General features: G+C 37.4%; 1 protein-coding gene across 2 annotated transcripts in view; it reads right to left on the reverse strand.

Moving 5' to 3' along the window:
- Positions 1–253: 253 nt before the first annotated feature.
- TRPC4 (transient receptor potential cation channel subfamily C member 4) overlaps positions 254–25,769 on the reverse strand; it is a 132,256-nt gene continuing 106,740 nt past the window's right edge. For both annotated transcript variants that reach the window (XM_071448270.1, XM_071448271.1), the window contains 7 exons: positions 25,045–25,184; positions 16,829–17,142; positions 14,946–15,141; positions 13,125–13,319; positions 4,933–4,974; positions 3,093–3,182; positions 254–2,797 (listed from right to left, as the gene is read on the reverse strand). In XM_071448270.1, the coding sequence (XP_071304371.1) occupies positions 2,081–2,797; positions 3,093–3,182; positions 4,933–4,974; positions 13,125–13,319; positions 14,946–15,141; positions 16,829–17,142; positions 25,045–25,184 (1,694 nt within the window). In that variant the 3' untranslated portion in view covers positions 254–2,080. The remainder of the gene's footprint in view (positions 2,798–3,092; positions 3,183–4,932; positions 4,975–13,124; positions 13,320–14,945; positions 15,142–16,828; positions 17,143–25,044; positions 25,185–25,769) is intronic.

Below are 25,769 nucleotides of genomic sequence, written 5' to 3' on the forward strand. Positions count from 1 at the left end.
TGAGCTAGCACTGTCTGTTTTGAATTTGGCTAGTGTAAATGGAGTAAGCTTAGGACTCAAAGGCATTACAAACCACGATGAAGAATGAGAAATTGAATGCAGTAGTGGGGAAGGACTGTTAACTGGCATATAGAAAAATTTGTGACAATGTGACACATTTGCCTTATGGCATCTTTGGCAAAAATGTTACAGTACAAAAAAGAACTCTCTAAAAGAGTTAACCTAATACAAATGATATGAAGGTATTCCACCATTATTATTATTATTTATTTCTTTTTATACTTGTAATAATTCAGGTGCTTTCCAGACAGAAAAGCTGCAGGCTCTGCCCCAAGGAGCTTACAATCTAAAGGTGGACAAGGAGAGAGACGTGAAGGAGAGAGGGTCTACAGAGCAGTCAAGAGGCGAAGATGGAAACTAACCAAACAAATATGATTTGAACACATTGCTGTGAAGCTATACAAACTATTTTCCAATTATGACTCATATTTTCCATTTTGGTTTAACTGTATCTGCCATGACACAAACGGGTATGGAGGAAGGAAGCTTTCATCAGAGAGAGTAGCACATGTGTAAAGTGGAGCTGGAAAACTCACCTTAAGTTTAGAGATGAGAGGGGTTTGCCTGGATTTCTAAGACACAGTTCAGCACCAGGACAATTTAGAGCCAGAATGACATGGCTTTAGGTCAGGATCTACAGGTTTACATGGGATAGATTCCATCAGAAATGTAAATTCACTCTATGCATCCGGAAGTTCCTTAATACATGCTAATATGAATTACAAAATCTACCATGGCAGGGCTGAGGAAGAATGAAATAACAACACCTTTGTGGTATATTCAGTGGAGGAAAGAATGGTGTTGAAAGCTAGGGGTGGTTAGTCTTATGCCAGTTGTAAAATGACATTTTTAATAATATAGGACACCAGCCAATGATTAAAAAAAACCCACAATGTTTAATTTTAAAAATACTGGTTTTAACTAAGACAGTGAGTCACTCATCAGTTATGAAAAATACTATTAGGTTTTCTTTATACATTTAGTATCTATTATAAAACACCCAATCAGGTTCCCCCAAACTGTAAAATCGTCAAAGAAACTCCCTTAAGGCGTGCCTTCTAAAACTTCTCAACAAATTGCCATATTTATTCAAGTACTCAGGGGAATCATTGTATGCTTTTTTATTCCTGGAGTATCTTTCCCTTATCAAACCCAAGTGTGTTGGAAAGGCAGAAGCTAATAAGCAGCTGAATATTAAAGTGCATAGGTTGTCCACATGAGGAAAAATAGATGGTTGAAGAAGCAGTAGCTGTGGTGATAAAGGCTTCTTGGGGAGTAATCCATCATCAATTTTTCTAAGCCACAGATATTTCTTTTCCTCTAAGAAACATTTCTACAGTCTTCAAAACTTGCAAATGCATTTCTAACAATGGTATCAGGACAGTCACACTCCTCTTGCTGTGAGGGAAAAGTTGTAATTAAATATCAAATAGACCTATTTTTCATAATTTACAGGTATTCATATTCCTTCAATAAATAAAAGAATATAATTTATCTTCTGATTCTGTATAGATTTCGACACAAGTTTCTAGCAATTTAAACAAATGATTCTAATAGCTTGACATGAATTATGCTGGCAGAAGCCACATATGATTATTATGGTGCACAGAATCTTTTAAGAACCTACAAAGTTAAATAAAAGCTTACAAGTCTCTTAAGCTACTTTTTATTTGCATAGAAAAATATTTATCATAGGAGTTAACTATCATATGAGAGAAATTCCATTTGCTGTAATTGAAAAAGATAGCTAAAAAGTTTCTGTGGGTTATTGCAACAGTACAAGAATACAAGATGCTTCCATTTATTAAAAAATGTAAAACAAATCGTGAAAGCTAAAGCAGGCTACAAAACAGAAGGTCCTCATATTTTCTTTCTCTTGACTACTATGTTACAAGATCATGTGCCACAGTTGAGTACTATAAAGTGTAATTCTGCATTAGCTAATATAGTTCTTAAAACATTCCCCCCCAAAAGCACTATGCAAAATATATATATTTGTAAATGCTTCCTCCTGTAAGCATCACAACCTCGTTATCACATAGTCCCCCTGAACAATTGTTTCCTGTTTCCCATCAGAGTCAATGCTAATGTCCAAAGCCTTGCCCAGCTGATCCTGTGGAGTGGCAGGTTCTGAGCTCTGTAACTCCATTTTCTCTGTTTCTGAAGGACAAATACTCCCCTCTTCGTGTGAATCCAAAGACTCGCTGGTATTTTGTGACTCAGCTAACACACATTTTTTGCCAGGATTTTGGAAGTTTAATTCACAGTTCATGATCAATTCTCCCTCTTCCAGTTCATCAGTTTTCTCACATTGTTCTTCTGCCTGTTGGCGGGAAACTTCTTCAGAAACGGTGTATATTTTATTTTTACTCTGCTCCACAGAGTTTGTTTTTGATCGTCTGTGAAACAACCCAAAATTTTTTATGTCTGTTACAAAATTCACACGCTTTTGTTTCTCCTGAGTGGACTCTGACACCATCATTGCTGAGCCATTGCTTACATTATGTCCTTCAGAGGCGATACTGGCTGATCGTGGGTGAATCATCGTTGTTATGTCAAAAAGGCTGAAGGGTTTCTTCTTTCCTTTCTTGTTTCCTTCACTCTCACTATTTTCTTCATTTTCTGACAGAGAGGCAGTGTCTTTGCTCATCTTTCCAGTCTGCAAATTAGACAGCTTGCTTCCTTTTAATAAACCCAGGACTTCAAAGCGAAAGCTGGAAATATCTTGTTTTAACTCCTAAAAATTAAAAAAAAAAAGATGAAATGTCAGAACATCAAAGTGAATTTGACTTTTCTTTTGAAATAAAAAGAGAAAAAAAAAAAAAAGGGGGAAAAAAGGGCTTATGTTTGGGTCCGTAATAAACTTTACTCTCTCAGTGTTGGGATACCTGGCATCTTCAAGGCTGAAGATCTTGCTCTAGGAAGCAAGTTATATGCTACCTGAATAACTAAGTGTAAGAAATACGCTTCACAGTTTTAAAATATCTTACTAAATTACTAAAACACCTATAAAGATAAAAATAAACACATACCTTAAAATTTTCTTCTGTCAATCCTTCCTCAGTTTTGGCATCTCTTATCATTGCTGCAACATACCTTTTAACCAGATTTCTCATAACTTCCTAAAAATATAAAGTATTGTATTAGCTTTCTTGGTATTAGTTAGTAAACCTACACTCACAGGCTCTGCTTGGGCTTTTTCATGCATTAGGAACATGACAAAAACTATACAAACCTGTTTGAAAATTTGTTTTGCTATTTGATGGAAACTACTAATGCTTATTATCCTGAGAAGGGATATGTTGGGTTTGACCCAAGGTATGTTTCCTGCCAGTAAGATCCAGCCTGGAAGCAAGCAGTCACTGATGCCTCATGAGGAGAGCAAGTCTGGTATGGTTGTACAACTTTATTTCCAGCTATTCTCTCTCAAGCCTCCTGTGCTGTGAGACACAGTGACTCTCTGAATAAAAACGATAGTTCTAGGTTTAATTGGCTGTGACAGGTTTTCTTATGCATTTTGAACTAATGCAAACTTCCAGCATTCAAAAATCCTCTGCCAGTGAATTCCACAGGATGGAGTAAGATTCTGTTTCAGGGTTTTATTTTTAACCTTCGGTCTAGTAGCTTCCAGTGTTGTCTTCTAAGAATTCTAGAAATTATTTAGGTTGAAATAGGTACCTGGAGGCTGTCTGAGTCATGCCCAGTCAAGTGCTGAATATCTCCATGGGTGGAGATACTGCAGCCTCCCTGAGCAACATTTTCCAGTTCTTTACTACCCTCACTGTGAAGACAATTCTCCTTACCATACAGAATTACCCTTCCTTCAACTTGTGTCCATTTTGTCTTTTGCATTGTACCTCAAAGAAAAATCTGGCTCCTCTCTAACCACTCACTATAATATTTAAGGCAGCAGTTATATTTCCCCTAACCTACTCCAGGCTGAAATCTGAGCTGCTTATATGACAGTTCTCTAACCATTGGTGCCCCCTTGCTGGATCCCTTCCAGTTTGTCAACATCTCTCTTGTGGGGACCAGACATGACATGCTGCTCTGGATACAGTCCCAAAGGCGAGGGCTGGAGGACAAAAATCACTTCCCTCAAAAGGCCTTCTATCCAGCCTCACTTAGGCAGTGTAGTACATGTGTGGTATTCAGTTCACAGATAAATGGCAAACCACTGCTCTGTGCTCACCTTCCTCACAATTCTGTAGATCCCTGTTGTACTTCCCACAGCTTCCTCTTCCTCAGGCTGGAAAAGTCCCAGCTTACCTAGTTATTTCCCATATGGGATTCATTGACTACCAAGCCTACAGCTCACACCTTGTTTAACTTTTGCACAACAAAAATTCAAAATAAAGATGAAAATTAGTAATTGTGAAATAATAATCTAAAAAAGTAGAAACTGAAGAAGGAAGGATGAGAAATAATTGCTTACATACAGGGGATCTAGGCAGAGGGGTTATTAAGGAAGTTATTAATGGAGCATTAAAGCTGGAGAGATGAAGAGCAGGTTCTGATGGAGCATGTTAGTTCACTGTACATATGGTCCTGATGTTTCCTGGCAGGAAGGAGTTTGCTTTTTTTAAAGGCAATCCATGTTACACTGGGCAAAATACTGGATAGCATGTTATTGCTCTTGAAATATCCTTTTGCTCCAAAAAGCAGACAATTGTATTCTGAAATTCATTTGTTTGAACATCAAAAATACTAAGCTTGTTTGCTGAAGAGGAAATAAGTACAGATTTTATGGTTTTTCCCATTTATTTTCCTTTTCCACTTTCTCATGAAACTCTTCCATATTTTTCTTTCCTCATGAAGACATTCTGAAGTCATAAAAAAACAATGGCCCAAAGAATAAACATAGGCCTGTACCTGGTATTGATGATGTCTCCGCAAATTGTCAGCTGCACGTCTCTGAAAAATAGAAAAGAATAAAAAAATATTAATCTCTGTGGGGAAGTAAAATATTTAAGCATAGAAAACAGCAGGCCTGTGTGTGCACTGTATAACTGTGCATTATAGAGTATCTAGCAAGCTGAGAGAAGAGGTTCAAAATCTGTTGAAAAATGACAGTATTTCAACAAAGCCTATCATTTGCTCTATAGAAAGGGGAAGGCTGCTGTGGGGAAGGCAAAGTTGATTTTCTACATTTTTGTCAAAACGCTTTTATTCCTGCATCAGCATGGATGTGGTGGGGCAGTCAGGTCACAGGCTGCAGAGTCCCAAGGTCAATGATCTGAGAAGGAAGTGGAACAATGAATCATGTCACTCACTTGCACAGACTGAAGCATATTTTACTGAATTGAAAGAAGCTTGACTCATGTCAAGTTAGATTTTAGTTGGAGGTACACAGTGAAAGAATGGGAGACAATGGCCATGAGTTACAGAAGGGAAATTCTGCATGGAAAACCATCAGTATGGTGGGATTTGTAAAGCCATGGCGTAAGTAAGACACTTGCTATAGCTCCTAATGTCTCATTTAAGGTAAAGCTAATCAAAACCTGCACTATAAAACTGTGTTAATGAGAAAAGCTTCCCCTTAGCTCTCTGTTAAAAACACTTAGTCATAGAGAGCTGTATGGAAGAAAGAAACAGCTTTCAACACAGTATGGTGTTGATAAGGAGGGAGGGTAAAAGGGACAGTAACTCTGAAGAGGAGCAGCAAAAAGAAGTGTGGTAGGATGAAAGAATTGCCCAGGTTTCAAGCAGGTGAATTGAATTAAACTGCCATATCTAAGGGCTGCCCAGAAGAAGACGGGGAAAAAAGGCCAGATTTATTTATTCCTTTGACTCCCTTTTGTCCTCAATTGCATAATGAGTAACATATCCCCATCCTCTACAATAATTATTCCTAACTGGTGAAAGAAACACAGCTTTAACTTAGACTCTCATATCTGCTGCTGACAAGAAAATAACGTGTCTGACCACTGATTGTATCTCTACAAAACAGAACACTTGACACAAGCTTAAAACAGGGGGAAAGGACATCCAAAGGACTTGTTGAAATTGACCTCAGTTGCACAGTAAGGCAGGCACAGCAAGTTATTGAATCTTTTTTACTTGAAAGAAATGATGAACCTTCTCCCTGTACTTGGAGTCAGTTTATACTTCAGGGTTGATTTCTTGTTTGCAATTAATTTGAGAGATGCAGTGGCTTCGTGGCTGGGCTAGCAAAAACTAATAGAAAGGAGGAAAGTCATTATTTCCTAATCAGTCTGAAGAGCCACTGTGGGGTAGGCTTTGTACATGAGAATGCTTTCTTCAGTATTTTCCCAGATTGTCTTTCTCCATCTATGCCTCGTAAAAGAGAAAATGGATATTCCTTGTGTTTAAGGATGGAAGGATGGGCGAGCTTGCCCATCACCAGGGCCAGAGGGGACAGGGTAGCCGTGGGAAGGCTCATACCCTCCCAACACCCGAACTTAGCCGGTTTTTAGAAAAAAAAAAATAAAATTCAGCTTTCTTGCAGTTGGCCACACGGTGGAGATGTTTCATTCTGCTGAGAGAACACTAAGGGAGTCCATGGCTAAGAGAGCTCTCAACAACAGATCTGACTCACAGGTGAAGGGAAAAACAATTTAGGGTGTAATTGAAACACACTTCAGGTAAAGTGAATAACTCCTAAATAAAAAAAATGCTGATTTTTTCTTGCACAATACTTCCTGCAGCTGCTGTCTATTCTGCTTTATTTTACAGTGAAATGTGAAATAAATGCATAGGTTCAATTCTGTATCCGTAACAAGAGCTATCTAGATACCATTTATCCTTTTTTTGCAGCCAATTTGGAAACTCCCAGAAACAGAGGCTGTGGCTTTTCCCCTTAATGTAATGCCAACAAGTGCAATTTGGGATAACTATGTGAAAAGATTTATGTAACAATGTGTCAGAACAGTTCTACTGCACTTAATTGTTTTCAATCCATACCACCAAGATGCTGAAAGAAAATTAATTTAATTGTATGTTTGCACACACATCTACATACCTCCTCCACAGGGAATTACACATAACCTATCAAATTTATTATCACCAAATATTTCTCTATTTCTCATTTAAATGTTTAGGTTCCATCTCCAGTTCCCAATCATCTTTTGCTTCCTTTTGAAAGTAGAATGAATCTTTGCCTAAACACATCTGAAAACCAGGCTATTCACTAGAAATAAAATGTCATTAACATTCATATTTTCCTTATTTAGTTCTATATAGTCCTTATTTAGTTCTCAGCTGGCCTGCTTTTCTCTACTCAGTTATAGTCTAATTTATGATTCAAATTTTTTTTCAAGTAACCATTGTTCTCTGTGCATGAACAAGTTGAAAATTATGACTGGCAAAAGGATGAAAGTTTAACTTTACTAAAAATAGTAACAGGCTGGGAAACATGGTTATGCATGTTGAATACAATAATGAAATTGAAGGGGATGCTGCTGTCACTTTCCAAAAGGGGGCACTAATATCCTTTAGGAAACTTTAATAGTAGCTCCACTAGTAGCGGTAATTATCTGATCCTCCTGTTTATGCCATTGCTAGCAATTTACACTGTTTGGAAAAAAAGATCTCTTTAGCAGTCAAAAAATTAATAAAATTGTATTACTTATTTTGATGTGTTTTATTAAAATTATATCTTTTATAATGGAGGAATAGAAATCCAATGCTTGCACTGGCCTTAAACTTCTTAGTGATAAAGAAAATGGAAATATTGTCTGAAGCTGTGGGATATATTCCTCATCTTGACTAGAAGCATCACCTTTAAAGGATTAGAACTTATCTGTGTTGACAGAGAAGATTCTCCATGAAATGATTCTTGGCTATACCAGGAACACTCCAGATTATTGATTTCCACACCAGATGGAAGGCATTATTTCTTTGCTCAACTTTCAATAACAGACATTACAGAGAAAATACAAAATGTTTACACTGACTTAGAAATTGCATCATTTTCCACTATGTGAAAAAAGAATAGGAGAAGGGAAAAGGAGATTTTCTGTGACAAATGATAATAAAATCGTGTAGATTGCTCGGAAAATGGCATAAAATTCTGTATAGTTAGAAAAGAGGCAACTGTTTATCTAAACATCAGATGCAAAAAAAAAAAAAATACTGAAGCTATCTCTGTCAATCCTTTCAATTTTCACTTCTGAAATACTTAAGATTATAGATGAAACACTTTTTTGGTGACTGATCAGATGTAAAGTAGAACATAATTTGAGGAAAGCAGTACTGTTTGTTCTGGTGGTACTAGAATTTCTTTTCCCATATATCTTTTTTTTTTCTGAAATACAGATGGCCAACAGCATCAGCCAGAAGCCATAAGCCTTGTGCAGTCAGGAAAACCTCAGCCTAATTAATAGAATTATATTACTAATCTGGCTTTTGCAAAGGTAAGCTAACAAAATTAATAGAACTGATACAGATATAGATATAGATGATATAGATATATGTGAAAAGCAGCACACAAGCATGCACTTACTTCAGAATTTTAAGTGCAGGAGATAACTGATAATAGCTGAAGAAAATGCTGCATACCTGGGATATGTCAAAATGACAGAATAAAAAAATGTGCTGAACTCTGAGTGGTAGAGGAGCTCTGTCTGATTCATAGCAGAGCTGAAATATCAGTAAATCACATGTACCTTCCTGGCCTTCCTTCAGCTGAAGCTGTGGCTAGAGAAGCTGCCATCAGCATGGCTGGGCACCGTGTTGCTTTGGAGAAAAAGCCTCTCCCTTGAAAAACCTCCCCTTGACTTCACCACCCACTGCTTCAGCTGTCCCTCTACAACAAAGGACAGAAGAACCACAGAACTGACATCCAAGGAAAAGCAAATTAATTGCCTTTTTTTCAGAGGCACCTCACAATGCCACAGACTGTATTCTTGCCCATGATAGTTATGTTATAAACAGCAGTGTAGATGATCCTCCCAAGCAACCATGTCCTACTTATTTTTAGTGGCATTTCTCTTCTTCCTATGGGCCAGATAAATCATTTCACTACAATGTGAGCTGTAAACTATCCTGACCCTCAACCCTTTCTTTACACATTCTGCCTGCATATACTGAACTCTCAACTGTAAACATATATTAATTTTGCAGTGGATTCTCGATACATTAATTTGATCCTTGACTCAGTCCTAGTTCATGATTCCTGGCTTTTTGTTATTGAGGACTTTTTGCAGAGATCATGCATAATCCTTGCCAGCTCCTTTCTGTCTATTATCTATTTTGTATCCTCTAGCACTGACTCACTCACTCTTTGGATGCACATTATTGCTTTTTCTACTGGAAAACACCATAGTACGTCACTGCTGATTAGTGCCTCTTAATAGGAAAGTTAACATTTAGAGATTTCAGAACAGAATGTTTTGAAATCTGAGCTCTGCCTTACAGACAATGTGGCATCCATCCATCCATCCAGCAAATATAAGAAAATCATATATATAGCATTTTTTTACTCTCCCAGACCCGGTTGTAGGGAAGGCGACAGAATTTATAATGCAGGACTCAGTGAAAAGGAGTAGATCTCAAAAAAGCTTATCTTGTAGCTCAGAAGCCAAAGTTATTACAGAGCAGATACAACTGAGCTGAAGTCCTCTGAGATCCTTGAACAAAAGGCAAAGAAAACTCTTCATTAACTTTTGGTTGAAAGGGCATAGAGGTCCTAAATTTAATTTGTGTTGTAGTTTGTGGGACAATTGAAAAAGTTCTAGGAAATCAAGGCTGAGCTGTGGGTATGGGAAGTTTGTCAGAACCAGAAAGAAGTGCTTTTCCTCAGGACAAACTATGAGATCACTGTGGTGTGCCCATTTGTTGACTGATGATTTTACCTCTTGGAGGATGTCCAGTTAACAGCACCTATCTGGTGGTTTGCATCTATCCAACTTGGAAATAAGAGCACAGAGTGCATATGCATATATCATACTCCATTTTGGAACTTGGGTGAATAACTGGGTCTGGAAATTGCAAAATGTTCCAAATTCACATAAACCTAATGGGGCTTGTGTTATGCTGAGGAGTTAGCTTGAAAACTTTGTAGTTTTATGAGATGCCCATATTGTGGACTGAATCTGCCCAGTCAGCCACAGCCACTCACTTTTTCAGGGAGCTGGAAGTGTGGTTGCCAGGATGGCTCTCTGCTCTCTGCTTCAGAGGGGTTTCACTCTAATTCAACTAAGAATAGTTCAACTAAGAATCTAAGATTCAACTAAGAATATCTATTCTGCAGGGGAAACCAGTGATGTATATGGCCCTACTATCCCACATGCTTTAGGGATTCCACTTTCAAATAATTAAAAAAAAATACAGGAATCAACTAAAAATGTCCCACATCTCTCCCTCACTGACATCCTCCATCCCAAACAGTTCAGTAATTAGTGGTTCACATTCAAATCATAAGGAAGCTTGGTTCAGTTCCTTCTCTTCTCCCAAGAGAGCATCTTAGCCCCTGCAGTATCTTAAAGATCTTGAGAAGGAAATTTCTGTTGTCATAGCTTTTATGCTTGGGGTAAATAATTAGATATCCACTGGAGAATAGAAGTAAATCTGGGTCTCCTCAGCCCAAGATATTTGCTTTAAATGGCACCTGCTCCTTTCTTCAAAGAGAAATTTCATCCTGGAGCTGAAAAGTCTTTCCCAACAAAAGCTTATTTGAAACTGAAATATATTAATTAAAAGGTTTGATGTTTAGAGATTTGGGGGGATTTTAACCTAAAAACAAAAAGAAAATTCTTTGGAAATATGTATTTTGGAAATATATTTTTCCAAATATTTGGAAAAATTCTCAAGTAGCTTGGTGTATAGACTCCCTACCCTTTGACCCTTTGCTGTAGCAGTTTTCCCAAATCTAAGATGTGGGTTTCTTGAAGGTGGCATTTATGTACCCTAGCAGGAGGTAGGTGCAGGAAGCAGACATGATCTTTCTGAATCCTCTTCCTCATCATGCCATTCAGCATAGGGCTGGGAGCACCCTGTATCTTTATTGCTCCCCTTGTCCAGGAATGAGTTTACTCCCAAATCTGCAGTTTGAGAGGGTAACAAAAAAAAAAAAAAATTCCTTATCCCAGATGGAAGGCCTGACAAGAAATATTGTCCTGAAAGTTTAGCTGGGCTGTATAAGGTTTTTCTGTCTCTGTCTCAGTCAAACAGAAATACTGTGTTAAGCAACCCTCTGCTATACACTGGCATCATACCATTAATTTTAATATCATTCTCTCAGTTTACACTAGCTAATCATCCCTACCAAATGTTTAACAAATGCCTAGAAGCATTGCCCACTCCCCCACACACATAAGTACATCACTCTCTCTCTTGACTTTTTCTTTCTAACAACATCTCATAGTTTCTCCTTCTGTTGGTCTCTGCATTTACTTTTTTCACTTCCTATATTACACAGAGATGTTTTACACTTAAGATTATTCACCATTCATGCTAGTTAATGTTCTCTTTAAAATTTCTATATGAATCATTGTTAGTCTTTCTTAACTTAATATTTTTTTTCAGTGTGTTTCTTGTCATCCATTACTGGTTTGTTTCAATATCTCCCTCATGTTTATTAGATTTTTTTCCTGGCTGTTTCTTTCCTATATGTACAAGTATGACATCAAAATGAAACAGTTTTGCTTCCACAATTTAGATACTGGCCAACAATAGCAGTATATTGCAATAAGCCTGATTTGAAGCTTTCTACAAAGAGGACAAAATCAATTTATCAGCATAGTAATTGTGAATTAGTTTTATATGTTACTTTTCCTCTTTACCATATATCTGTACATGCATGTGAACTTGTTCCTCCAAGTACTTCTAGAGATTAAACTGCATTTCAGGATATGACAGCAGAATAGGTAGGAAAAACTTATTATTCACTTATCAAGAAATAGGGAAGAAATACAAAGAAAAGGTTGATATAGAAATGGTCCATCAAATAATTGTATCATACCCCCTGACTTCTTTGAAATGGATGGAATTTTTTTTATAAGAATCAATAGCACAAGGACCATACCCCTTTCTTTTCCCCCTTACCTACATTTATCTCCCATACTCCCACTTAAAGCTTGGCTGAGTGCCTGACAGACTTGAAACATTTATATTCATCAAATTGCTATGGTATAAAGAAAATGCCATTATCCACATCTTATCCCAAACAGTATTCTTCATGCTAGAGCTGGCTAAATTCAGTCTAGTTACTGAGGTACTGACTCGCTCATGGGAAATGAAGAAAACATAACTAGAGAGAATTAGCTGTTGGTGGGTTAGGATGTTGCCTGAATATTTGCACTGACGTTATGGAAAAAGTGTGTCACTGACTGAGGTATCTCAAGTAGATGAAGTTAGGAGGGAAAAGTTCAAATCTGCTTTACCAGCTGCATCTACCAGAGAAAGTAAGTAGCTGAGATATTACACAGGCATCTGCTGAATCCAGGTGCAGAACTATTCTTGGTCGCCTTGTGTGTATTTTCCCCTCTTTTTTTTCCCCCTAGAAATGTCACTGCTAATCGGCAGTATCAGAATATGGTATGATTTCAGAATGGGATTCTGAAATATCTCTACCTTTAAATTCAAGAAAACAAGTCCAAGTAAATGCTGTCACCTTTGAAAAATTTTTTAATGGGAACAGCTTTTGGTAAAAATGCTTTTATGGCAAACTCATTTCATATCATGTAGAGAGACAGAGACAAAGAGAATATCCCATGATGAATACTTCATACATGAGTCTCTGGTTCATGGTATTCAATTATCCCTGAGCTGTGAAACTTGAGCTAGGGATTAGCAACCAACAATTCTGACTGTGACAGACAAGTATACACATTTGATCTCTTGTATTTTTTATTGCTCTTAATCTTTCTTGAACTATCTGTAGATGAAGCACAGTCATGCTTCATCATTTATTGTACAGGGATATGATGATGCTTTCTCTTCAAATACATTGACATGAATGTAAAAAGTAAACATCCTCTGCTAGAATAATTGTCTAACTCATATGCACATTACTTGACAGGTCAGACACTCTATAAAGCTGAGAAAAAGTCATCTATATAGCAAAGAGGAGGACTACAGGCAAAGTAAACCACAAAACTTACCCCTATTGTTCCAAAACTTTCAGGCTTTCTTCTAATTTTTTTCTTGCAAAGGTGTCTCCATAACCATTTGATCAGATACCACAAAGACTTTGGGCTTGGTATGACATTAAAAGGAGTGGGCAAAGTTCCTCCTTCTTCAAAGTAACTCATCCAGAGTTTTGTTCGAGCAAACTTCCACTCAATGTCTGCATGATCCTGCACACAAGAAACACATCATCGACATAGATATTGCTGTAATTAAGGAGGCGAAATAAACCCCTAAAAAATCTGAAAAAACTAAAGCTAGAACAACCTTGAAATCCTAATGAATTGTCTTTTTAAAATACTGCCATCTTTTGACAGTACATCTTTAACACAAAGCAAAGCTGAGCTGCTTTACCTCAGTAAGGAGATGTTCGATATGTAAAGTATGCATCTACTTATAAGCACTTCTTTCCCTGTTACAAGCTGTTAAATTATTGAAAGTCTCTCAAAAAACAGAAAGGTAATTACAAGCAGAGAAATACTACATTTCTGGAAGAAGCAGTTTTTTGTAATAGCAGCTCACCATTATTCTGCATAGATCAGTCTAATTATGCTGCTCTGCAGCAGCTGCAGCAAGTCAGCAAGGCTCATGCATTTTCTTAGAAATTACCAGTCCCCAAAATTCACAAATAGGTTATCCAAGAAATCATGAGGCTACTAAAACTATTGAGTGAAGTATCTTTTTTTTCCTACTACTTCAGAATTCAATGTTTGGAATAGGTTGGGGGGTGGGTTTTTAATTTTTATTTGAAATTTCATTTCTTTTGGAACCTATATAGCATTGTAAAATCCTGACATTTTTGGGAAAATGAAATCTAAAGGCCATGGAAAGATGTCTAAATCCTAGCAGCTGAACAAGAAGTTTAGATCACTAACGTTAGATTTGGATAGCCAAGAACCTCAGCTACAGGTCTAGTCCTGGCCATACAGTAACAAAAGCAACAATTTACAACTTGTAGCAAGAAAAGCAAGCACTAAGTTTTGGTGAATGGTGAATGTTGTGATCTGGTTCACTAGACTCTGACAACTAGAGTTATACAAACACAGGTGGTCAGTTTTTCTTTTGTAGAAACACTTGTAATTTCCAGATTGGAAAAAAGGCATATTTATAATCTTAAGACTGTGAAGCTTTCTTTTGTTTGCTTTCTGCATGATCATATTTGAATTATGATATGATGAATCAGTGTTTTTTTCTCTTAGTCTCCTTAATAGACAGTTTAGAAATAAAACTATGCCAATTGCTCTGGTAATGACAAAGACAGTTTTCATTGAAGGAGGAAACAGGACACTTGAATGAGAAGACATGACCTTTAGTTTGAATAGCTAGTGTCCTTGGAACATGGGCACCCAATTTCTGTTAACTGTATATCCATGTCAGATAAAAAAATAAAACAGTAGCCTTTCAAATGATAATAAATATAATGTAGTAAAAATGAAGCAATGACAGAACAATCTGGGCAGTTTTTTCTAAGAAGAAGTCCTGCACAGTGCAGCTTTTGCAAGGCTGTAGCCTGCCTCACTTGCCAGAAGCATCAGGACACCCTCCTCAACTCATGAGCTGGCTTCTTCACCTCTTCCCCATCTGGTGTTGTGGGGAAATTTCACTCTACCCAGTCCAGCTTGGGTCTGGTTTCTTTGTCCTTCCAGAGCAGTGCAAAAGAATCAGAGTAAATTGCAATATTTGTCCCAATGTTCCCACTTCACTGTCTGTGAAGTGTTTTACTGCCAGAAATATTGAATATAGGAACAGAGAGAGGGTATATATTATAAATTATCCAAAAGTAAGAAACAACTTACAGCAATGAGTTGGTAAGAGTTATTCATCATGGCTATTAGCATGTTGAGTAGAACAACCAGAGATATTACATTATAGGTACCAAACATGGTGGCCCCAACAAATTCAGTGAATTCATGCCTTGCTTTCACATTGGTCACATAGAGATTGATGAGTCCAAATATAGACCAGAATAATGACTGCAGCGTTTCAAATAACCTGAAAAACAAAACCCAGAAGGAATAGCTGTATAACAACTACACATTTAGTTTTCAGATTGTTCAGTTCCTCCCAAAACACACAAAAGTTCTTGACTTGACTGAGATGAATGACACTTATCACAATATAGCCAACATAGAGGGAATATCTTTCTAGTGAAACAATGGCCTACTCTTTCAAATCTAGGCCTCTAGATACACAATACAGAATCTATAAATAAGCCTGCAAACAAAAGGCTGAATTTGTTCAAACTTCAGAGAGATAAATATAGTTTCAGAGATGTCATGTTGGACACCTTCTTTTGAAGTACTTTGACTCTTTGCTTTAACTACAAGGGGTAGAATAAGGATCCAAAAGCAATTCAAGTATGATTGTTGAAAGAAATATGGTATCCTCACATTGTGCAATTCTAGTTTGTTGAGAGCCACTGAGATAAAAGGAGTTGAATAATTAGAAAGGCTTTATTATCATTAGCATATGTTTTGTTTTATGAAGAAAGGAAACATAAAAAAGAAAAGCATGCTGCCCTCAAAAGAAACTTGTGTTTTTATACCTAAAACATATGATATTCCCTTAGAGAAGTTTGTACAACATCTAGGAATCTAGTCACAATAATGAACATTAAAAAATAATCCTCTGCAGCTAGATATATTGAAAAATTTACCTTTTTTTGTTCTGTGATCAGCTACACTGTAGTGTCATAAGAATGGTCCTGGTTAGATTGCTCCTTGAAAGTATGGAGCACATAAAGCATCACATTTTGACGTGACATCACCTTCTGACACTAGTACCAGTACTCCTCACTATTTCCCAGATTAATATTCCCAGCTTCCCTCAGTGCTGAGCTCTGAAAAATTTCTGTGTGCTTTTCTGTTCAGATCACATAAAGTTTAGACCTGCATAAGTGTTATTAATATACAACATAAATAGGCTGTGCCTGAGGAAAGTTACTTGATTAAGATGATATAAAGGCTGCTATTTTTACAAAGTTATTTCCTCTAAGAAGGAAGCCATTGGTAATAAATATATATTTTTAAAAAGCCTAGATACACAGAAGTTAACAGGGAACAGACATTTATAGCAGTAGTTTGATGCAGGTTGAAAGGTGAAAGACAAGAGAATTAGTATTCATTTGGCAGTGCTTGGAACTATAGATGAACTAAAAACTATAATGAAGTAAAATTGATTTTGAAGTGAAAGAAAAAGAAACAGTTTATAATAGAAATTAGAAATTTGATTGTTTGGAGTAGAGTCAGTAGGATCTGGGACTGCGTGGTTCTTTTACAGCCTATCGTATTTTCAAGGAATCTTCATTTTTTAGAACACCAGACTTTATTTAATGCCCACAGGTAGACATGGAAGAAATGCAGAGTGACAGCTGCCTGGATGGGCAAGGTCTGAACTGGTGACCTTATGCAACTTCTAATCTCATTTATCCTCTTATCTCTATTTGACCTTTTATCTTTTGAGAGATCTTGAATTGTACAGACTTCACTGTGGTATGAGGTGAACATTATTAGAGTGATGAAATGTTGGGTTTTTTTGTTATTATTAGGGTAACATTAGATGTGTTTGTCAGGACACCACAATAATACCAAGAGAAAACAGAGGTTCTTTTCTGTAGACAGCTTCTAAGTCATTAAAATATTTGGGGAGAAGGGGAGGACAGAAATAAATAGCTACTTACGTTGAAAATGCATTATTCTGCTTTTCACATCGTATTCCTTTGCAGTTGCCAGGTTCATTTGTCTCATAGTAGAAGTACAGCTGGTTCAATCCATTTGCAAAAGCAAGCAGCACAAGGCAGTATATGAAGAGAAACTTCAAAATGTCCAGCAACATTCTTCCTAGAGATATCTGCAGAGGTCCCAGGTGAGAATTTGCAGTGAATAATGAGATCAAGCGCAGGGAGCTGAAGATGTTTGCGATTGCAAACAGGGCCTCAGCCACCAGGGTTGGATGCCACATGTCCCAGCTCTCCCGTGGAACTAACCCACTGTACTGAAAACAAGCAGGAGGGAAGAAATTACTCCTCTATTTTGATGCATAAACAATATGTCAGTTTCTTTATAAGCTGCTCAATTAATTTGCAGATTTCACAATAAATTTTCACAGTAGCAAAAATTTTCACAGTTTAAAAATTCTGACACTGCAAAAGGAACAGTTTTGAGCACCTTGCTTTTTAGAATTATAGAAATTTCCAGCTGTACAAGCAGGTAAATTATTTCTTTGAAGGAAAGTGCAGGGCTGACAGTGATGGATAGAAACACACAAAAGCTCTGGCAAGTAGGAAGAAAACATTCAATCACCAAGTAAGTATATCAATTAATCACTAATACTGGACCAATGATGAAAAAGATGTTTATTAATGAACCATGGCAAACTGCTTATGTGTCTCATTATCAAAGAGTCTGACCCCTGAAACTGTGACTTCTGTTCATGCTCTACCAAAAAGAAAAATTATTGAAGAGGAAAGATATTTGAACTGAGGATTAACTACTATAGCAGACTCATTATTATTTATTTGGACTCATTAGTCTGTTTTATAGAACATATCAGATGAGAGAATCTATGCTAGGAAGCCCTCTAAAAAGGGGATAATGTAATATAAAGCAGATTTCAAAGGGGGACTATGGTGTTATCTGTATTTACCTATTCTAGACCATGCACATGCACCTTCAGAGCTGCTGGGCATGCCCTGAGCAGTAAGGAAAGGGACTCCATGTGTCCATCTGGGGCCAGATGACACAACAAAAACAGGCATCACAGCATTTCACCACACTCACCCTACAAAGAAAGTGATCACTGTCAGAGTGGTTCAGAAACACCCGAGTAACAAATGTTAAGTCTGTAGGACCTGATCAGATGCATCCCAGAATCCTAAAGAAACTGGCTGACGTTGTTTCCAAGTCACTCTCCATCATATTTGAAAAGTTTTGTCAGTCAGGTGAAGTTCCCAGACTGGAAAGAGGAAAACATTGCACCCATTTTTAAAAAGGGGAGAAATTAAAACTTTGGGAGCAGCCAACCTGTCAGCCTCCCCTCTGTGCCTGGGAAGGGCATGGAGCAGATCCTCCTAGAAGCTGTGCTAAGGCACATGGAGGACAGGGACACAATTTAAAGCACCAGCACAATTTCACCAAGGGGAAGTCCTTCCTGACCAACCAAGTGGTGCTCTATGATGGAGTGACGGCATCAGTGGACAAGGGAAGGGTTGCAGATGTCATCTGTCTGGACTTGTGTAAGGCTTTTGACATGGTCCCTTGTGACAACCTTCTCTCTAAATTGGTGAGAGATGGATTTGATAGGTGGGCTGTTCAGTGGATAAAGAACTGGCTGGATGAGTGCATCCATAGAGAGATGATCAACATTCTGATGTCCAAATGGATGTCAGTGACAAGTAGCATCCCTCAGGGAACTGTACCGAGACTGGGACTGTCTAGCATCTTCATTAATGACATAGACCGAGAGATTGAGTGCACACTCAGCGTGTCTGCAGACGAGACCAAGCTGAGTGGTGTGGTTGACATGCCTGGAGGACAGGATGTCATCCAGAGGGACCAGGACCAGCTCAAGAAGTGGCCCCATGGGAACACCGTGGAGTTTAACAAGAACAAGTGCAAGGCACTGCAACTTGGTCAGGGCAGCTCCCAGTATCAAGACAGTCTGGGGAGTGAAAGGATTTGGAGGAGATGGAGTTGAGGTGCTGGTAGATGAGTGCTGACAGCCCAGAAATCCAACCATATCCTGGGCTATACAAGAAGTGGGGCCAGAAGGCCAAGGGAGGGTTTCTATCCCTCTACTCCACTCTGGTGAGACTGCACTCGGAGTGCTGTATCCAGCTCCAGCATCCCCTGTACAGGAAAGACATGGACTGTTGGAGCTGGTCCAGAGGCATACAGTGAAAATGGTCATAAAGCTGGAGCACCTCTCTTCTGAGGAAAGGCTGAGAGAGTTGTGGCTGTTCAGTGTGGAGAAAAGGTGACTTTGGGGAGACCTTGTGGCCTTCCAGTACCTAAAAGGGTAGAGATAGACTAAAAGGGTAGAGATAGTACCTAAAAGATAGAGATAGACATTTTAATAGGGCTTGTAGCAATAGCAATGAGCTAATGGTTTTAAACTGAAAAAGGGTAGATTTGGATTAGATATTGGAAGAAATTTCTGATGGTGAGGGTGGTGAAACACTGGAACAGGTTGCCCAGAGAAGTGGTAGATAACCCATTCCTGGAAACATTTAAGGTCAGGCTGGATGAAGCTCTGAGCAGCCTGACCTAGTTGAAGATGCCTGTGCTCATTGCAGAGGCACAGGACTACATGACCTTTAAAGGTCCTTTCCAACCCATTCCATCCTATGATTCTGTGATTTTACAATCCAAACTGTGAAAGGGAACTGAGCATTGTTTTGGACACTAACAGTTGGCACAGGCCCCACACCAGGGTTTCTCTAACCAACTGGTATTGCATGTGAAACTATCCGAGTGCCTGACAGCAATCCCTGGCACAATGCCATTTACTCATATACAAGCAGCCATAGCAGCTTTGTTTTTGGATTTGGGGATGAGAACTAAAAAACTGAAAAATAGCCCATTAAAGAATTAAGAATTACTCAGCCTTATATTTTGTTCACCTGTGATATTTTTTCTCTACAGTGCAATGAATTAAATCTAGACCTAAATTTCTATGCTGGAATCATAGATCAGTACTCTCTTCATTGGACTGTCCTCTCCCTAATGATTATGCTCATCTACCCCATCCACTCTTTAATCCAGTTCTGATTGATTCAAGTTCAGTGATGAAAAACAGGCAGTAGAAAATAGAATTTAGTTACTGGGGACAACACCTAAGAGATAAAACAAGAATAAAAAGCAGAATAAATTATTTTCAGTGTTTTTGAGAAGAGAGAGATGAAAACTCCTCAGCATGATTCCTATAATGGCTTTCTTTGAATAATATTTTACTGCACATTACTGCAAATTCTCATGGCACGTTAAAGCTCTCACAGCTGAAAACTGCCACCTTTTAAATAACTAGGAATAATTGTCTGTACAAGCAAAGGTTGGTACTGGACAGTGCAGTAGATACTCAGATTAGGGAAAAGAACACAAGCTGTCTTGGGGCAATAAAGTAAAATACAGTCATGGAGAAATATGAAGAACATTCAGGAAACTGGGAAGAGATGGAGTTTTTGACAGAGAATCAAAAGCATCAAACTGCAGACATATTTTAGGTGAGGGCAAATAGTGGCAGATTCCAGGGAAATTACAGATGTGGGGGAGTTGGGAGAAATTGAAGAAAATACCCTTCAGAGAAACACATGGGACTACAGGACACTGAACAAGTATAGCACATGATATACCAAGACAAGAAGAATCAAGTTTAACAAGTCAGGTGTGGAGAGCCTTATCTGCACTCTGCCACCTACTCTTACAGTCAGCAAAGTGAAATGAGAATTTCTAGAGTAGTGGGAAAGCAAATATCCCACATAGGTGAGTTGCTCTTGAAGTTTCTCATTTTCTCCTCATTGATAGCAGGGGAAGGGGATAGACTGTCTTACAGCTGCAGTCTGGCAAGATGTGTCCAATGCCAGATTTTCTAGATGAAATGATGTTAAGCAGAAAGGTGAGGAAAAAGGGACCTTGTCTATGATGTCCTGGATAAAGACACAAAACTGATTTGTTTGAACATTCAGAAAAGATAAAATGACCTTTAATTTGTAAAATGGAAATCAAAGGCACAACTGTGATATTTCAGCATAACTGACTTCTTTTTTTTGGGCTCAAGTGCTTCCTGCATGTTTGGATAGAATTCAAGAGGTGTCACTGTCGTAAGCAGAGAGTCATGGCTTTTATTTCAGTGTTGAAGAAACATAACTTAAAAGACTGTAAATACTTGGTGGAAAAAAAAGTGAGAAAGGTGAAGGCCTGAGAGATAGGTTTGGAAATTGTCTGGAAATACTAACTGCAAGAAGACAGCAAACAATATAAAGACAATAATGAGTATAAGAGGTCTCTAACAACAAACCCCTATTGAATACACTAACCAGAGCAGAGGATGCTGAAAAGGAATCTAGAAATTATAATGAAACTCCTACAGAACAAAGCAGCTTTCATGTGAAAAGGAAAATACAGAAGAGTAGCAAAAAGACTAGGTATACTAAATCCAGGAACAGTGAAAAAGAAAAAAAATGTATCTTAGAGTCAAACCATGTAGAATTGAAGCATTTTTTCTCTCACTCATGTTTGTTGAAGTTCTTCTGTTCTGCACAGGATAAATAAATTAATATTGTTCTAAGGAGTGGAAAATGGTAAGAGAAAACATTGCAACACTGAGTTTGCTGTAAATCATGATGTTGATACTCTGCAGTCCTCTATTTGGTGACCCTGATGAATTTCTGTCCCCCCTGGAAATGCAAACACAACCTTTTGACATACAACAAAGCCAACCATCACTTAATTTGATTAAATAACACCCATTATTGGCTCTGTGGTTGAAGCAAATTTACATAGCACATCAATGGAAAATTAAGAAGAGCAGAAAACAAATTGAGCAGCATATAAACAGTAGAGTTTCAAGGTAAATATATGATACTTTTGCAGTGTCAGCCAGGGAATACAAGGTAATAATCCCTGATCCTTAGTCAAAGGAACTAAAATGCAAATTCAATATCTGAACCATTTGTGAGAAAAAAAAGCTGAATGATCACTGTTTTGCCATTAAAACAAAAGACATGAACTTTTGATCTCTTGGAAGCACCACAGGAGATTAAACAGACATGTAGATCAGGCTACTTGAATGTTTAATGGGCTGTTGGACCTCAGTCTAAGATGACCCTCTTGTTTCTGGTTACAAAGAGACAAGTTAAATAATATCCATTTCAGGAAAAGTACTTTAAATAATTTCCTGAAAAGTCATATGTAAATGTGAACTCTTCCTATTTTAAAATGTATGTGGCAATCTTTGCATTCATTATGTGAAATTTCAAAGCATCAGTAGGAAGGGGACCTAGCAGAGAGCTTTAGAATGGTAATTACACCAAGGAATAAGGTCCATAATTTCTCAGGGGTGGAGAGGTGTTTATCTGCCTGTGTAAATGGACATTTAGTCTGTGAATCTGATAAAATACCAATCAAAACAATTTTACAATGCAAAAATGTAAGAATATGTTAGCTTCTGCAGAACTGGTGGTAGGAGAGAGATATAATCTTATTTACTCCTGAAAAAAGTAGACCCAACACAGTGATCATTAAGCCAGTAAATGTTGAGACAAATAATGTACTTTAGCTACTTTTCAGAGTTCTTGCCCTGAATAGGAATTTCTTTCCCTACAAGATCTTCACATCAGTGGCTTCTCATCAACAATGTGAGATTGTATGTGATTTTTAGCAGAATTGGAAACAAGCACCACTAGGTCCAATGCTCACGTTTAACAAGTATTTAAGAGAAAGCAAGCAGATTCTGCACTCATGTTGGCACTGCACTTAATTTTACATATCAAAACAAAATAAATTATATTCAAAAAACGTAAAAGGAACCATTTTTTCTTAGCGCACCTAAAAACCCTCCATAAAAACAAATGTGTTGCTTAAAATCTGTCATTGTACTTAAAAAAAAATATAACAATGTACTATAGATTATGATATTTTTATGGAGGAGAGAGCATTTTCAATGGATACACTGGATAATTTAGGAAGACCTAACATATGGATACAGAGACAAAAAACCATAGGTCATTGAACATTATAAGATGTCCTTATTTTATTTGAATACTGGCAATGAAACCAGTTACTTTGAGTTATCTTAGCAGTTCTCTCATCCTGAAATTATATGCTTTGGTGAATTTTACATTACCCAAACAGCTACTCTAGATAATATCCATCTACTTAACTACTGCATCAGTAAGAGCCTTAAATGGGCAATAAACACTATATTTTACTCTAGGAATATTTATCACACAGGAGAGTAGCATGGAGACACTCATAATTTTATTCAAGGTAGTCAGTTAAAATGTTTTCTTGGGTGGCTGGAACTGATCCATAGAAGATAGAATAAATCTAAGAACTGACCTTACATATTTGGTTCAATAAAGACAGAAGAGTTGTAACTTAGAAAAACCTGACTCACAATGCTTAGGAAAAGAAAATTAAAGCTTCACATTAAAATATACTGGTTACATTTGGCATCCTCTCAATCTCATCTGGCATAGTGGCAAGGAACTCTGTTGTAAGCATTTGAAGGAATGTGGCAGGGTATTAAATCACACTTACATTCCTCTGTTCATTACTTCATCATGTGTTTCAGTTGACTAGCACAGCTTTTGTAAGCACTGTATTCACTATGATTAAATTGTACACACTAATTTGGAGAGTAATGGATGCACATTATCCCAGATACTGTCACCTTGGAATCTGATTACTAATTACTGATAAGCAGAAGCCATTTTGGAGATGAAAGGACTATAATGTCTTCTAATCAATATTATTCTAAAGTGAATAATTGGCCATCTCCAATGCTTTGGAAACATTTATTTTAAATGAACTGTGTGCTTTGTTTCAAGGGACAGTGAAATGACTATTTATTTTCTAGTCATTTTATTATAAAGCATCTTTGTGAGTAAAAAGATATTTCATTAGCTTTTAAATGACAGTTCACCACTCTTTGGAGCACCTTCCTCTTTCAGGCTCCAATTTTCTTCGAGTGAGAAGACTTCCAAAGGTTTGCAGCCAGAGATCCAGCATGTCAGAAACCTTTTGTCAAAGAAGGCTGATGTGTCAACACATGACCTGGGGTTGGGTCTTTGTTCCTCCCTGCTCCTGACTGGCTGGCACACAGACCTTTGTGACCAGACACAAGATGATAAAAATTAGAGTTCCTAAGCTCCTCTATGCCTGTGGCAGGGCTGCAGCAAGATCAGCTGCTGTTTGAGGAGAGGAAGTCATCACTGGCTACTTGATGGCTCTCTCCTTGTCCCAGTCAAAAGCATCTTGGCTGAGGAGGGACTCTCCTTCCACGCACACAGAGTAGTACTGTTGCAACTATAAATTATTGCTGGCGGCAGGGAACTTGAAAAAGCTGAAGAACAATGCTGATCCCAGTGGCCAGTAAAAATGGGCTTATCTCTACTTGGATGTGGTAAGAACTCTATGACTATTGCTAAAAAATCCTTATATTTCCTTTCATATGTGGTTTACTTGCACTATAGATCATTTTTAGCTCAAAATATCTCATTTTATGAGGAATTTCTGTCATATTATTTATTCATGTGGAATACATACAAAATGTTCACAATAACATGTTCTATGCCTTTGGAAAGAAGGGCTGTTCTGCTGAAAGATACTTAAAACAGTGGAAATATAAGACTTTTCAAAACAAGTCCATGAAAAGAACATAAAAATGAACACACCCAGCCTCAAATGACCATTTTATCCCTTTCAGTTTTACTTTTTCATGTTGCACTTATAATAAATTTTCAAAAGAAATTAAAATCTTGCTCTTTAGTTCTCCCCACCAATTTTGACTACATATTTTGGCAGTAGACCTGTCTGAAAGTTGTGTAAAATTGTCTTAGGGGCAATAATTTCTCACTTAAAAAGTCAAAGATTAACATAAAATGCAAGCATTATAAAATATTACAGATAATTTTCATTTCTCAAGAATTTAACAGTATGACAGTTCAGGACAAAATAAGAAAACATTGCACAGGCCAAGGAGAAAGAAGCATAAAACCCAATATTTTGTTTGCTCTTATACTTGTCTAGTTTCCTGTCAGTGCTGCAGAAGATTCACAGAGCACATCATACATCTCTTGAATTGCTAAGCCTCAGGACCTCCAAACACAGATGAAAGATTGAAGAAGCCTGATTTAATTTATCTTTAAAATGTTGCTGATTTTTATTTACAGTTTACCTTTGAAAATGCAACGATTTTCAAGGAGATTGTTGCCAAGTACAAGGAGTTCATTACAAAATCCATGAGGTTCCACCAATCATGAATGTAGTCCTGTAGTCCACCATCCCACATCTGTTTAATTTCACCCCAGATAAAACCTGCAAATAAAACATAATTCATTAGGCATGAATATTAAGTTTAAAAAGGCTGTGACTATTCTAGACACTTAACTCATGACAGATTGATTTTCCTTACATCTAGTGTAAAGGGAAGGTGGAGAAATGCTCTAATTTACACATCCAGATAGGTAAAATTTCATCTTTTTGCTATTTCCAGAATCAATTTGTCACACAAAACCCCCACAAAAAAAAAAAAAAAATCTGCTTCTACAAGGACAATTTCTTTGGTTTTCTTCAATCTCTTTCTCATTGTATCCTAAAAAGTATAAAAAGGGTCTTAAAATAAGTTGCCAGTGTCAACTCAGTCCTTGGCAACTGATGCAATGTATTTCAGACTGGAAAATTTATGACTGCAGGTCAATCCAACAGAATTTATTTTATTTGGAACCCACATAATAAGGAAGAGAATTTCTATTGTTATTCTCAATGCTGAGCTAAAGTCTCCCTTTTCCATATGAAAGAGTAGTGTCTCCAGAAGAAAGTCTTTTGTTGACACCTTCCTTTGGGACATGAAGCAATTGAAACTGTTGTCAGGTGTGCAGAGCACACGTTGTGCTAGACACA

Source organism: Agelaius tricolor, unplaced genomic scaffold, assembly GCF_023055355.1.
Source record: "Agelaius tricolor isolate 1412-34295 unplaced genomic scaffold, bAgeTri1.0.p SCAF_26, whole genome shotgun sequence".
In the NCBI taxonomy this organism is placed as follows: Eukaryota; Metazoa; Chordata; class Aves; order Passeriformes; family Icteridae; genus Agelaius; species Agelaius tricolor.